Source organism: Anabrus simplex, chromosome 1 (genome assembly GCF_040414725.1).
Source record: "Anabrus simplex isolate iqAnaSimp1 chromosome 1, ASM4041472v1, whole genome shotgun sequence".
NCBI lineage: Eukaryota > Metazoa > Arthropoda > Insecta > Orthoptera > Tettigoniidae > Anabrus > Anabrus simplex.
Genome location: NC_090265.1, coordinates 494,454,972 through 494,469,403, shown reverse-complemented (window position 1 = coordinate 494,469,403; position 14,432 = coordinate 494,454,972). Strand labels below are relative to the sequence as shown.

General features: G+C 38.7%; 1 protein-coding gene across 6 annotated transcripts in view; it reads left to right on the top strand.

The window, feature by feature from the left end:
- Positions 1 to 14,432, top strand: part of LOC137496932 (NADH dehydrogenase [ubiquinone] iron-sulfur protein 2, mitochondrial-like) — a 215,474-nt gene that overhangs the window by 24,348 nt on the left and 176,694 nt on the right. For all 6 annotated transcript variants that reach the window (XR_011017528.1, XM_068225029.1, XM_068225030.1 and 3 more), the window contains 2 exons: positions 5,379 to 5,580; positions 5,661 to 5,848. Coding sequence is in view for 5 of the 6 variants with exons in the window: in XM_068225029.1 (XP_068081130.1) it covers positions 5,379 to 5,580; positions 5,661 to 5,848 (390 nt within the window). In the remaining variant the exon portion in view is untranslated. The remainder of the gene's footprint in view (positions 1 to 5,378; positions 5,581 to 5,660; positions 5,849 to 14,432) is intronic.

Below are 14,432 nucleotides of genomic sequence, written 5' to 3'. Positions count from 1 at the left end.
CCACATGATACCTCATAATCTGCAGGTCTTTCTGAGCAGGGGTTGCTTGGTAGGCCATGGCACCATGTTGCACCATGGGGTTTGGTTAGTTTTAATGAAACTGAAGGGTATCAAAAGATAATGGTTAAAGAGGAAAGTAATGGACAGTAAAGAATGGAAAGGGAATGAGTGGCATACAGGAATGTTGTAGTAGACATACCGGTAATTGTAACAGTAGTATGGGAAGATGGGGATAAGCATGCATCTTTATGGAGTGATAGGACTGCATAACTTTATTTTTAAAAATAACATAATAAGTCAGGACTGCTTGTAAAGATAGCAAGTGGGCATTTCAAAAATGTCTCTAAATACAAATTGATCTGTAGTTGCTAGAAAATAAAAATAAGATTGAGTGCGTGGTAATGTATGCTCCTAATATTTAATATTTTGTCAGACTCAATTTTAAATATATTACTATTAACTCTTTGTGCTCCTGTGCCTGGAGCGGCCCGATAGATAAATATTTCTGTTGTATTCTTGTGTCGGGTGTCAACAACCCAAGGAATATATGAATTTTACCACCTTATTACATCATTTTGATTTATCTTATGCTGCAGTCTAGCAGTGGAAAGTTTGAGCTACATCCATGGGCCATAAAAGTCAACTGTTTTTAGTCGATCGATAGTTTTACGTTTCGTTATTGGCGTTTTGTCACAAGCAATCTGTTGAAATGTTGGGTTGAGGTAGCAAGCGTATGTTTACAGATGAGATTAGTGATTTACTGAACAAATTGAGTGATAGCAAAGAGTTTCATGTTAGTGCCTTTAGTGAGAATGAAAGTTTACCTGCTAATTCAAATGACTCGAGCAATGAAAGTGACAATGATGGTGATCGTAGATTTGATAATGACGGAAGAGCTGATGCGGTTCCTGGACAACAAGAAGCCAATTGGAACATGTATGAAGTTCACAATGCTTATTTGTCGCAGTTCGTTTTCAGTGCACATAGTGGTGTGAAGTTACATCAAAACTTTGAGAAGCCTCTCAGATTTTTGAGTTATTTTTTCTGATGTAATACTTGGAGAAATCGTGTCTGAGTCTCAGTACATATATATGTGAGAGGATTTCTAAAATCACACCTCTCCATCAGTATTCAATGTAGAACACTTGGACTTCAGTTACCTTGCTGGAAATGAAGGCATTTCTCGGTTTTCATATTGAATATGGGTTTGAATCTGAAATAATCAATCGAAGAATACTGACCTCAAGAATGAATAAAAAGTATGCCAATATTCAATAACATATTTCCACGAAAGCATTTTCTGCAGATCTTCTGGATGTTGCATATCAATAAACCAACCTCCCCACTAAAAACCAAACCTCATGGTGCAACAGCCCTGAAGGGCCATGGCCTACCAAGCGACTGCTGCTCAGCCCGAAGGTGTCATGTGGTACCATACTGCAGCAAGCCGACAACAGTCTAATGCAACAAGAACTGACTTTCATAAGTAGAGTAGTACTACAATTGTTGCAATCCCTGCTGGCAAGTGCTTACACCTGAACACAGACAGATTCTACACCAACTATGATCTAGCGAAAGAAACAAGAAAGCTGCATGTTCATCTGACAGGTACCATGCAACCTAACAGAAGAGGCTCACCACAGCAAGCAAAAAAGCTGAAGCTCTCAGAGCATGAAGCATAAAGCATATCAGAATTCAGAAAAGGATGTGCTTTTCTTGGCCTGGAAGGACAAAAGAACTGTTCTTATCCTGAGTATCTTCCATAACTCTTTCACTAACCTGGGGACAAGAAAATCTTGGGGAGTGTGAGTAAATGAATTTGAGAAGCCAGCGGTCATCTCCAACTATACTCAGTATACCATACAAGTGGCGGCATTATTATTATTATTATTTTTTTTGGTTTCTAGAAGTTACTGTTACGAAAAGTTTTATTCTGTACAACCAGGTGCAAGCAACAAGAAACAAGCAACCTATTCCTCATATTTGCCATAGGGAGATGATAGTGGTGGAGCCCTTTGGTGACATTTGGAACATCAACAAGGCAAAATTTGGTCACCCAACATCTGTCGACCAGGAAAAGAGACTAAAAGGATACAATTTCATTCCAAAGAATGAACAGGGATTGTCTAAGGACTGTGCTGTGTGCAGTAGTAGAGGAAGGTGAAAGGGGGAAGAAGAGAAACTGTTTTATTTTGTAAAACTTGTTCTAGGAACCCAGGACTTCACCCATGTGACTGTTTTTGAAAAATATCACACCCTGAAGTTGTTTAAATAGGTACTTGCATGCCAAATACTTCTCACATTTGAGAGTTTATAATTTTATTAATTATTGTGTATGCATGACTGAAAGTTAGTAAGTTATTCTGTCAAAATAAACTTGGTGTTTGTTTAGTACGAGGTGTGTTATTGCTCGGAGCCCAAAGGGTTAATTGTAATTCACCTCCACTCTAGATACAAACCCTGTTGTTACCTATAACAAACAATACAGTATATCTATAGGTTCAATTGTTTCTGAGAAAATTGTACCATGCACTCATTCCTTTTCTTAGCAACTGTACATAAACAATATACAGAGGAAAGAGGCAAACAGACAATTACAGTGTCCGAAAATAAATCGTGGGAGAATGTTTTAACAACTTGGAAAACTATGTCAGACTGCAGGGAATCCTTTGTGGACCATAATAAAGAATCCTACAAAGTCAAGGAAAAGAGAAATGAATAGCATTTTAGGCTAATTAGAGGAATTTATTGTAAATCCAAGGGAATCACAGAACAGACGGAAGGAGTGTTCTCATTGAAATTACGTTGTAGGTAGGAAGTAGTGAGGGTGGTAAATAAACTTTAGTGTCATAGTGCCTGAGATGGTGAAATATAGTGGGAAGTTGTGGCAGGTTATCAAGATTCTTAAAACTAAAAAACCAAAAATCACTACTTGGAGAGGTAGCGTATTTTACAATCCACTAAATTATTAACCCTGAAATTACATTGTGGAATTAATGATGATGCCGGTTAACAAGCTTGCTCTTATAACAGGCATTCACATTCAGTTGTTGTTGTTCCCTGTGTTGTTAGACTGGCAAGATTCTGTTCAGTTTAGTTTCTTTTGTAACAATATTATTCACCTTACATACCTGGTGCAATTAATGACCCCACAACACAGTGTATGCACTGGAAATGTCATGACTTAGTTTGAGGGTTACATTACTATTTGCAATTTTCTTGTGATGGTTGAATACCCTGCAGATTGGCCCATCAAACTCTCATTCTGCAACAGGGCTTCTCACAGCATAGTGTCATTCCAGAACAGTTCACTTCACAGCTCATCGCACGCTGTGTAATGAAGACCATCTTAATTCATTGCAGTACTTGTTACTCTTGTAACACACTCATGATAGATGCATAACTCACTTGATCTTGCTGGGTTCACTATTTATTTAGGCTTGCTTAAGATTAACCTAGTTTCCACTTCCAGACCATTCTGGGCACAATCTTCATTGTTAATCAGGTTGGAGCTTCTTTATCACAAGTCTCAACAATCTGCCAGCACTATTGTTTTGCTTGCTGCTGGCTCACACACATTGCCACCATGCACTATTATTGTCATTCTTCACCAGGATTGTAGTCTTGCCAGCTGCCCTGCACTCTTGGCCTTCTTCATTGTTTATAGTTTGCATTGATGATTTACTAAAAGTTATAAAATGGCAGGGAAGGATTTAGCTGGGTAGAAATATGGCAAACAGTGGGTGGATTTCTGTAAGAAAGAAGTGAGTTTCCATACAAAATTATCCTTACATTTCAGTTCAGTTTTGCTGTACAAAAGTGAAAACTGGATTGGCTGAAGATATCTTACTCATAAGTTGGAAGTAACAGATATAGTAGTTGCAAAAATGATTGCTGGTTAGAAGAGGTGGGTACAGTGGCAAGAGGGCATGCACTGTGGAGAGATAAATGCTAAGTTAGGAGTGAACTCAATGGATTAAGCTGTGCATATGGACCAGGTCTATCGGTGGGATCATGCGGCTGGTAGAGGCTGCCAAGGAGAATAATGGACTTGATCATGGAAGGTGAGAGAAATAGAGGAAGATCTATGAGATTATTGTTAGACTCTTTAATGATTTCAAGATCAGAAATGTAGCAGTAAGATAGGCCACAGTGCAGTTATCATATAGAAGTTTGTGGAGGCACTAAGTTCATTCACAGAGGCTTGCAGCAGAGTGAATGCTGAAAGGCATGCTGACATGTCACTTGTATTAGAAAAAAGAACCCATACAATAAGTATCCAGAATCACAGAAACAAAAAAATAAATAAATACATTGCAAGTCTTCTGCCAATGTGAATGTAGTTTTAGGCCACACTTTGCATACATGCATTTTATAGACATCCTACAAATTTTGGGCCATGCTCGTGTGCACATACAACAGATGTTATTGAGTACACTCTGTAGAGCTCTGATGGCCATATGCCGTGAATTAACTCATTAGCTATTCACAACAGCGAATGAAACCTAATCTTCCAGTGACCACCTACATCCCTCATTAGCTAAGTTGAAACCAGCAGTAAATTTGTGAGCAGCCGGATAAAGTATCAGTTAGATCAATTTCCTGGAGGTCCTGTTTCTTAAAAAAAAATCTCATCGCCATAAGACCTATCTGTGTCAGTGCGATGTAAAGCCATATTTGTATGCTCTAGCCATGCGTCTTGGTAGGTGTGCTCGTTACCAACTGATGAGCCCAGCCTAGTACACGGGGGCAAAACGCTGGCAACCAGGAATGAGTTGGGTGGAAAATTTATAATGTCCAATAACGGACCATTTATATTGGTATTATAAATTTACTCATTTGGAACAAATATTTCACATTCCCTATGGGAATCAACATCTATATTATCTAATGGCCAAGCAGGCTTCAATTTTTGGTAATGAGACAAAGTCTCAAGTGCATTGGCACTGCCGGTGGCTACTATTAGCCTACACAGTGGCCTCCACAGTATGCACTAGCCATGCGTCTTGGTAGGTGTGCTAGGTACCAACTGATGAGCACAGCCTAGCACATGGGGGGTGAAACGCTGGCAACCAAGAATGAGGGCTGGAAAATTTATAATGTCCAATAACGGACCATTTATATTGGTATTATCCGTGAGTTATGCGGAGTGCCCCATTCTGCTCTCTCACAATGTCTAATGACTACTGAGATCACTGATATGGAGTACCTGGCAGTAGGTGGCAGCACAATGCACCTAAGATGAAAAACTTATGTTTTGGGGGGTGTCCGGATACTTTTGATCACATAGTGTATGTATATGACAGTGTTTGAAGGGACTAATATCATAAAGAGTTTATACTAAATAATACTAATTACTAATTTTGTTTTCTTATTAGACTGTGATACGATCTGATCCACATATTGGTCTGCTACATCGTGGCACTGAGAAACTGATTGAATACAAGACATACACACAAGCACTACCCTATTTTGATCGATTGGACTATGTGTCCATGATGGTAAATGAACAGTGTTATTCTCTGGCTGTAGAAAAACTACTCAACATTGATATACCCAAGAGAGCAAAATATATCAGAAGTAAGTAGATAACATGTTTAATTCTACGTATTCTTATTTGAAAAGATATGAGCATCATCAGGTGTATTTTGTTTGTTTAGCTCTGTTTGCAGAGATAACTCGAATCCGAAATCATATCATGGCTGTTAGTAGCCATGCTGTGGATGTGGGAGCTATAACACCGTTATTCTGGTTGTTTGAAGAACGAGAGAAAATGATGGAATTCTATGAACGAGTGTCTGGGGCACGAATGCATGCAGCATATATTCGTCCTGGAGGTGTGAGTCAGGTTAGTATAGCACATAAGTATCATATTTTATAGACTTGGAAAGTATTGAAGGAAGATCAAACAGCTAAAAAAGATTGCAAGGATCATGCTTAACCCTATCCCATTCCCTACCCACTTGACATTACTTCTGACATTAATTTTTTATTAGATTTTAGATTTTATTAGATTTTTATCATTAAGAATATACAGTATGATGTTAAACTGGATATGTCATATACACCTTACACTGGACTTGACTGATAGGCAGTGGAGTACTGTATCGTGTCCTAATTTTGGCCTAGCTCAGGGGTAGAAGCGCGTGGTGTATCCGAATGTGGTCATAAAGCAAATAAAAACATATCTAACTTCTGAAATACTCCAAAATATGGGCAGTTAATATGCACATATAAATCTAGTGAATGAGAATTTGAGAAATTGGGTAAAATGGATTTATTAAACTAAAATAAAAAGAAACCAATCTAAACACAAAGTCAAATCAAATAAAACAGCTGATCACTGGTTGTGTCAATCAGAGAAAAATCACACGAATTTTTACATAAATTACAATTATCAAATAAATTTCTTGTCGCATGGAATAATTTGAATTTATAAATTTTAGTTGCGCACTTTGTTAAGTCCCTAGTTCTTTGCCTGAGGACTCAATTTCTAAACCATTCATAATATGCGGTAGTAATACCCGATCCACTAGTAATGTCCTAAATTACAAACATATTCCGATCACTCGGACACAAACGTATAGAATACTTGTTCAGGACTGCATCTGAATCACCCTTCCAAAATTATCACAGATTCTACCGTATGGATCCGAACCTATGATCATGATCCCAAAAAAAAGTAGCCATTGGGCTATGTCTCCCTTTTATCGAACAAATGACAACATCACAACAAAGAAATGAACACACTGGACACAACATACAAAAACAAACCTGTAAAATAAAGCACACAAAAATATATACCGGTACACTAAAGTTGATAGAGCTATCGGGTCAAGATCCCAACATGTCCGGGCACTGGACATTGCATATCTCACATAGATGCAGCATAGCAGTAGCATTTGACACGGCAGGGAAATCAGCTGATCGGCAACAGACATAACCACTAACTAGGTCTTTGTGGACAGGCAATTCACAATCATAATGGGACTATTTGTAAAAGCTTTACTACCCTTCTCTGACCAGCATTCAGCTGAGTCGAGGGTCGGCAACTACCTGGAGCAAGAACAAATGGTGCACCCAGCCTTGACAACCTTCCCAGGGCTACAGATAAGCACACAACTCTGGCCATCAAATACGACTCACAGCTTTACATACTTTCATATTTAACAGGCCGGTACATTACCTTACCAACATCACAGCTCCAAATATAACATCACGGCTTTCATAGCCTATCTCTTAGCATCTCAGCCCCATAAATATCCACAGGAAATCCTGTAGCCTCACATGTAAATAAATATCGGTTTGACAACTGGTACATATCCATGTATTTGCCTGCCACCACACTTAAAGATCCTATTCTACTTTCAGTGTTGAAATGTCTCCCCTTGCATCTTCTCACAGCTGAAATTCATGCATCATGCAATAAAACATCCTAGCATATACTGTCTCTAGTCTAATCCTCTCTTCCAGATTGACACTGGTGGCGTACAACCCACTAGATTTTTCATGAAGAATCTACCCATACAATTCTATCTTACCTCAACATAAACTGGAATTAAATACATATAACAGTAACTCACACCAATATCTAACCTACTCTTTCCCTTATTTCCCTTCAAAATATTTACAATACATAGCTCATGGACTTAGAATGCAAGCAGTCCTAAACATATTTAAATTTAGTGAAATAAGCAATACAAATGCCACTCTGACTTACATTTAAGAGTTAATTTACTTATTTAAAATGGCCTTTCCTAGTGAATCTAGCTATCACTTCACATGCTTAAAGAACAAAAGGACTTAACTTGGTGGCAACCTCTCCATGAGCGGCAAATCACATCCCGATATGTCATGCAGGCTCGGCCCATGACTACGACACACAGCACAGGGATGTAGGTCCTCTTGTCAACTCCTGGATAGTTCATGGCTGCTGTCTCCTTAATGTGGGCTGTATCTGTAACTGTTGAATTAAATTGGAATGATCTACTTCCCTGCCATTTTTTTTTTGCTATTTTCTTTACGTCGCACCGACACAGATAGGTCTTATGGCGACGATGGGATAGGAAAGGCCTAAGAGTGGGAAGGAAGTGGCCATGGCCTTAATTAAGGTACAGCCCCAGCATTTGCCTGGTGTGAAAATGGAAAACCACGGAAAACGATCTTCAGGGCTGCCGACAGTGGGGTTCGAACCCACTACTTCCCGATTAACTTCCCTCCTCAAATGCATGATAGCAACTTTAGTATTGGCTAATAATTTACTATAGTCGCCTCTTAGATATAACTTCGATCTATGCGGCACTAAAATAAGGGAACTTGGCCCGGTTGCTCTTTGCCCCTGTCAGCAGTTATATATTAATGAATTGTACAAGTTAATTTGACACTTTGCGTACGCACCGTATAATATTTATATATGCCAACCGTCACTAGCTCTTGCGAGCTAAATCACAACTATTTTAGTTCAAGTCTAACATAAACTTGACACAGTTATTGTCTTATCTGCTCGTGGTCACAACACCTCACTGTCACCATTCAAAATGAAACAGGAGGACACCTCCCTTGTCTATCCAGCCTTTATAGTCTCACAAGGTCTCCGGCTCCAGAGGGCCAAACAAATCCTCTTCCTTTGTAAGAGCTCACCAGGTGCTAATGGCTGCTCACGTTAATATGCATATATCTCTACATGACACAAGTAAAAGGTTTTATCAGCTCCTGTTACTCTATAATTATCATCTTAACTACGTGTGGTGTCAGATCTGTAGAATTTAGCTTTTTTTAACCCATGTGGATCTTTTGTCACTACTGGCTCCATATTGTATAAACTTGCATGTAATTGGAATGGCAGTAGTGTGGAATGTTGTGTGTGAGGAAAAGAAGATTAAGGACGTCACAAACATCCAGTCCCCAGGCCAGGGATAATAATCATTACAATTAAAAAACACTGACCCGGCTGGGAATTGAACTCAGGGCCACTGGGTGATTAAAATTCAGGTGATTCCAGCCCTGGAAAAGAGAAGTTTGTCAACCTGTGACAAATGTTCAGTGCATCCCCTCGTTCAAATCTCACCCCTCCAAAGTTTGCTGTTCGTGTGGGGATGCGGCTGTGAGGTCTTCATGATCGAAATCACGGCTTGTGGCTCAGGCCCATCTAGAGGAATTCATTCCTACTGGAGCGCTACGGGGTTCTCACAGTTTATGGCACGGCTATCCTGGGTTCCTTCCTTCATTCCCCATGACTGTATTGAGCCCTTGAGTAAAATTATGCCACAGTGTTGTAAATGAAAAATTGAAGCATATATGATATGGTTCAGTGGTGACATTTTTGAAAATCTTAATATGATATGTTTCTTTTTCTTCTTCTATGTCCTTTCCAGCTGGACTCTTGCTTACATTCTGCTTTTGTTAGATGATTTCACATAGAAATTTGAAGAGTGTGTATCAAAGGCCAAAAAACTCCAGTTTTCCACAATTGAGATTTTGATTAACTATTACAAAATTTTTCATATGGAATTTGTATTTGGCATTGCTAAGCTTGGAAGCAGGAACCAAGAGGTGAAGATCTGCTGGACTTCGGTTTAAGAAATAACCAGATAATTAAGACCACCTTTTTCCAGAAAAGACCCAGCCATAAAGTAACAAGATACAGCTGGGATGGACAGCAGAAATCTTTAATTAATTGTGTTATCTCTGATAAGGAAGCCGGTTTGTTTATCACCGATGTAAAAGTATTGCCAGGAGAAAGCTTGGAGAGTGACCACAGATTACTGATGGCAACCTTTAGAAACATCCCAGAGAAGAATGTGAAGACCAAATGAAAACCTAAAATAAGGGTATGGAAATGAACCTGAAAAAAAGCAAGAATACCAAAGAAGGATCCGTGACCAGCTCCCGATAGATGATACAGAAACAGGAGAAAAAGGAATGGACCCAATTCAAGAAAATACTTGTGAGCTCAGCTGGTGATATTGTAGAAAAACGAGTTGTATACTTCTTGGTGGAATGATTCTGTTCAGCAAGCCCTAAAAGATAGGAGTACAGCAAGATGAGAAAGAAATAAAGAGAACCTAAAAGGTGCAGATAAGGATTATGTAAAACTGAGAGGACTAGAACAGGAGTATAGAGACCTAAAATTGAGAGCAAAGAGAGTAATTAAATCTGAGAAAGAGAAAAACTGGCTTGAATTTACTGACAAAGTAGTAGAAGAGAGTAAAGGAAATATGAAACTTCTGTACAGAATTGTGAGAAACAAAAGAACTATTCATGTACCAGTGAAAGAACTGTAAAGAGATGATGGAGTTACAATGTGGAGAGAGGAAGACATTCAGGAAGAGATGAGAAGGTATTTTTCTTCATTGTATGGAATAGACCCAGCAGAAACCACTCAAGAAGATTTGGAATTGGATACTGGGAACAAGGCTGGAAAAAGTGAATCCCTATTGACTTGGTTTGAGATTGAAAATGCTCTGAACAGTATGAGCAAAGGTAGATCACCTGACCTTGATGAGGTGAGCTCACACATGATTAAAGCTGCTGGAACTCATGGAATTCAGTGGCTATTTAGAGTGATTAATGCTGTGTGGAATGAAGAAAAAATCCCGACTGACTGGACTAAGGGTTGTATAGTCCCCCTCATCAAGAATGGAAATAGACGGATATGTGGCAATTATAGAGGAATCACACTCATGGACTTAAGTTGATGGAGAAAGTGATAGAAAAAAGATTACTAAGGATCATCGAACCACAGCTTGAGAAAGAACAATACGGGTTTCAAAGTAATAGATCAACAACAGATCTCAATTTTGCTGTTAGGATGATAATGGAAAAACATTGGGAAAAGGGACAAAATGACATCTTTATCTTTCTGGACCTAGAAAAAGCCTGTGACAGCATACTGAGGTATACACTTTGGGATAGCTTGAGAAGGAGAAATATTTCAGAAACTCTCGTCAATAAAGTAAAAATGTTGTACAAACACTGCCAGAGCTGTGTAAGGATAGGAAATGGCTATTCCAACTGGTTTGTAACAAGTAGAGGAGTGCAACAAGGCACCACTTTGTCACCTCTACTATTTATACCAGTGATGGATGAGATAATGAAAAGAGTGAAACAGCACGGCAAGAACAAGTGCATTCAAGGCATTTGCATTTGCAGATGATGATGTAATTTGGGGAGGCGATGAGGAAGAAGTTCAAGGAAAGATTAATGCTTGGAATTGTCATTTTAAGGAATTTGGACTTAAAATCAGCCTTAAGAAAACATTGTTATGACAGTCAACAGACAAAGTCAGGAGCAAATATCACAGTAGACAGACAGAAATTGCAAGAAGTTAACCACTTCCAATACCTCGGTAGTGTCCTGACTGAAGATAACTGATCAAATGAAGAAATCACTTGAAGACAACTGATCAAATGAAGAAATCACAGACTTCAAAGAGGAGCTGTCCTTTACCATCAGGTTAGAAGCCTTCTCCAGGACAGCCAGATTCCAATACTAGCCAAATGAACACTTTATCAAGTTTACTTCTTGCTCATAATAACCTACGGCCTTGAAACTTGTATCATCACAGCAGAGATAAAAGTAGACTCCAAGCTGCAGGAATGAAATTCCTCAAGACAATGCTACAAAAAACCAGGAGAGATAAGGTCCGCAACAAGAGGATTCGCCAAGAGATTCAAATAAGAGGATCGTTATGTGATACCATAATCAGACCAAGATTGAAATGGTATGGCCATGTAATGAGAATGGATTCTTGCTCAGTATCTAAGGAATGGTTGGAGAAAACCTTAGATGGCAAAAGACCTAGAGGCAGACCTCAAAGGAGATCGATCTAACAAGTCAAACAAGATCTAGAACATAGAGAAGTGGATTGGAATCAAGTACAGGAAGAAGAATCGACTGAAGCGATACACTACACCTGGGAAACTGGAGACGGTTAACTGATGATGATGATTCCCAAGCTTCAGTAACAGGCAGAACATATTTAAAAACTGATGGGAATGTTTACTTTATGAACAAAAATCGGGTTACTCCACATTGGCTCTGCTTCATAAGTGGACAACTCCAGTGAAAGCCAGTCAACTATCAGTATAGTTGTTATTCCCAGACCACAAAAAGAACTGAGTACAATACAACACATAGCTGATAACACGTGGTTATAGTAAACAACAGATCGACAACACTGGTAACCGGAACTGGAGTCTAACGCACTCTATCGAAGCGATCGGCTCTCTATAATTGGGTGTTTCTTAATTCACTTAGCCTCCACCAAAAGGCAGCGCTCAAATCTCAAGTCGAAACTCATAACAACTGGACTATATGTTCTTGTGAATAATACATTTCATAAATTGAATAACTTGTTTCATTTGCGTTATATATTTTACACTGGCTTCCAGTTTTCCATTAAATACAAGAAAAGTATATTACTCTCAAAATTAACTTTGTTTTCTGTCACATTTTTCCTAACCCATAACTTTCCAGAACCACAAAATAAAGTTAAGTATAATGCCAAAAATACTGCATGTGGGAATATTGTCCATTTTTGAAACTCGGTACACCCAACTTGATTTCAAAACTGAATGTTATACTTTATAAAATTAAAAATTATTGTCCTGAAGTTCAAAAACGGACAGCTCCAATGTTGTGCTACAAACACTGATTAGTCCATTTCTAAAACTGAAATTACAGAAACAATTATTTATTTATTTATTTATTTATTTATTTATTTATTTATTTATTTATTTATTTATTTATTTATTTATTTATTTAAATGTGCTACTAAGAAAGATGCTACAATTAGAGGTGGCTTTTACAAATAACATTGAAGAATTGAAAATTTAAAAAATATGAAAAACATGCAACCTAGAAGGTGGAAAGTTGATTTTGAAAACAAGGAAATGTGTGCCAATAAATCCAGTTGCTAGGTAAAGCAGAATAAAATTTCCATTGGCTGTGCAATGAACAAAAGAAAGTTGCAAGATGCTGAAAATCTTCTAGTTAAACACCATGACAAAACTGGAAAGAATTTGATGCACTTGAGAGGTATCAATCCATGAAATGAAATGGCATATGACTTTTAGTGCCGGGAGTGTTCGAGGACATGTTCGGCTCGCCAGGTGTAGGTCTTTTGATTGGACTCCTGTAGGCGACCTGCGCGTCGTGATGAGGATGAAATGATGATGAACACAACACATACACCCAGCCTCCGTGCCAGCGAAATTAACCAATGATGGTTAAAATTCCCGACCCTTCCGGGAATCGAACCCGGGACCCCTTTGACCAAAGGCCAGCACCCTAACCATTTAGCCATGGAGCTGGACATCAATCCATGTTAGAAGGAGACAGCAGAGTAGAGCTGGCGAACTTTACAAGTGCATGCAATTAGGACATAATGATGAAGAGGCCTTGGTCGATATTACTTGAACTACAGTTCTGCTTCTATGAGTTTCAACTTGACAGTTAACTGGAAGTCAGACATTGGTGCCAAATTATTATGAGAACAAACGGCTGATTCATGACACACAACATGAGCGGAAAAGTGTATACTCAAATATAAGTTCAGAATCAATTTTTCTTTGTAGCAATTTGCATAACCACATAAGGTAAACAATAACACATAACATATTTAGAATAAGGCTATAAGATAAAAATAGATCAATGCTCGGACAGGTAAACCGCGATAAAATGAAATGAAATTTCTACTCACCATCTAGAAGAGCTTGCGTTGCTAATCGATTTATTTTCTCCTAAGGAAGGAAAAATCCTACAAAGGGAACACACCACTCCTTTCTGAGTCACTGTCGGCATTGTCATCGTCTGTTGAGGTTTCACTCCCGCTTGATGAAATGAGATTATAACGTCTTCAACATAATCGTCTGTGATACTTTCTCTCACCAAAGCTTCACTTATCTCAGATTGTGTCTCATAACCTTGCTCCAGTCTTCTGCACTTGCACAGCCTACGGCTTTCCAAAGAAGTCCTTCAACTTCCAAAGCTGTGAAGTTGGTTATTCGCAACTACATATTCCTTCACTTGGGCCTAAATCAATTCTATGGTGTTAAAATGGCAATGATATGGTGGAAGGTGAACAACTTTATGCCCATACCTCCTGGCTATTTCATCCACCATGAAAACAGGGTACTAGGGCTTGTTTTGTTTCACAAGAAGCATGAGAACCCCCCCTCCTCATGTCATTGCAAACCGAAATATTGTGCTCCTTCAAACACTTAATCAGAACATTATTTCTAGCCGTCATTGTTGGTGCTTTGTCAAGAATGACCAAGTGAACTTACAAAGACCACAAAAAGAACTGAGTACAATACAACACATAGCTGATAACACGTGGTTATAGTAAACAACAGATCGACAACACTGGTAACCGGAACTGGAGTCTAACGCACTCTATCGAAGCGATCGGCTCTCTATAATTGGGTGTT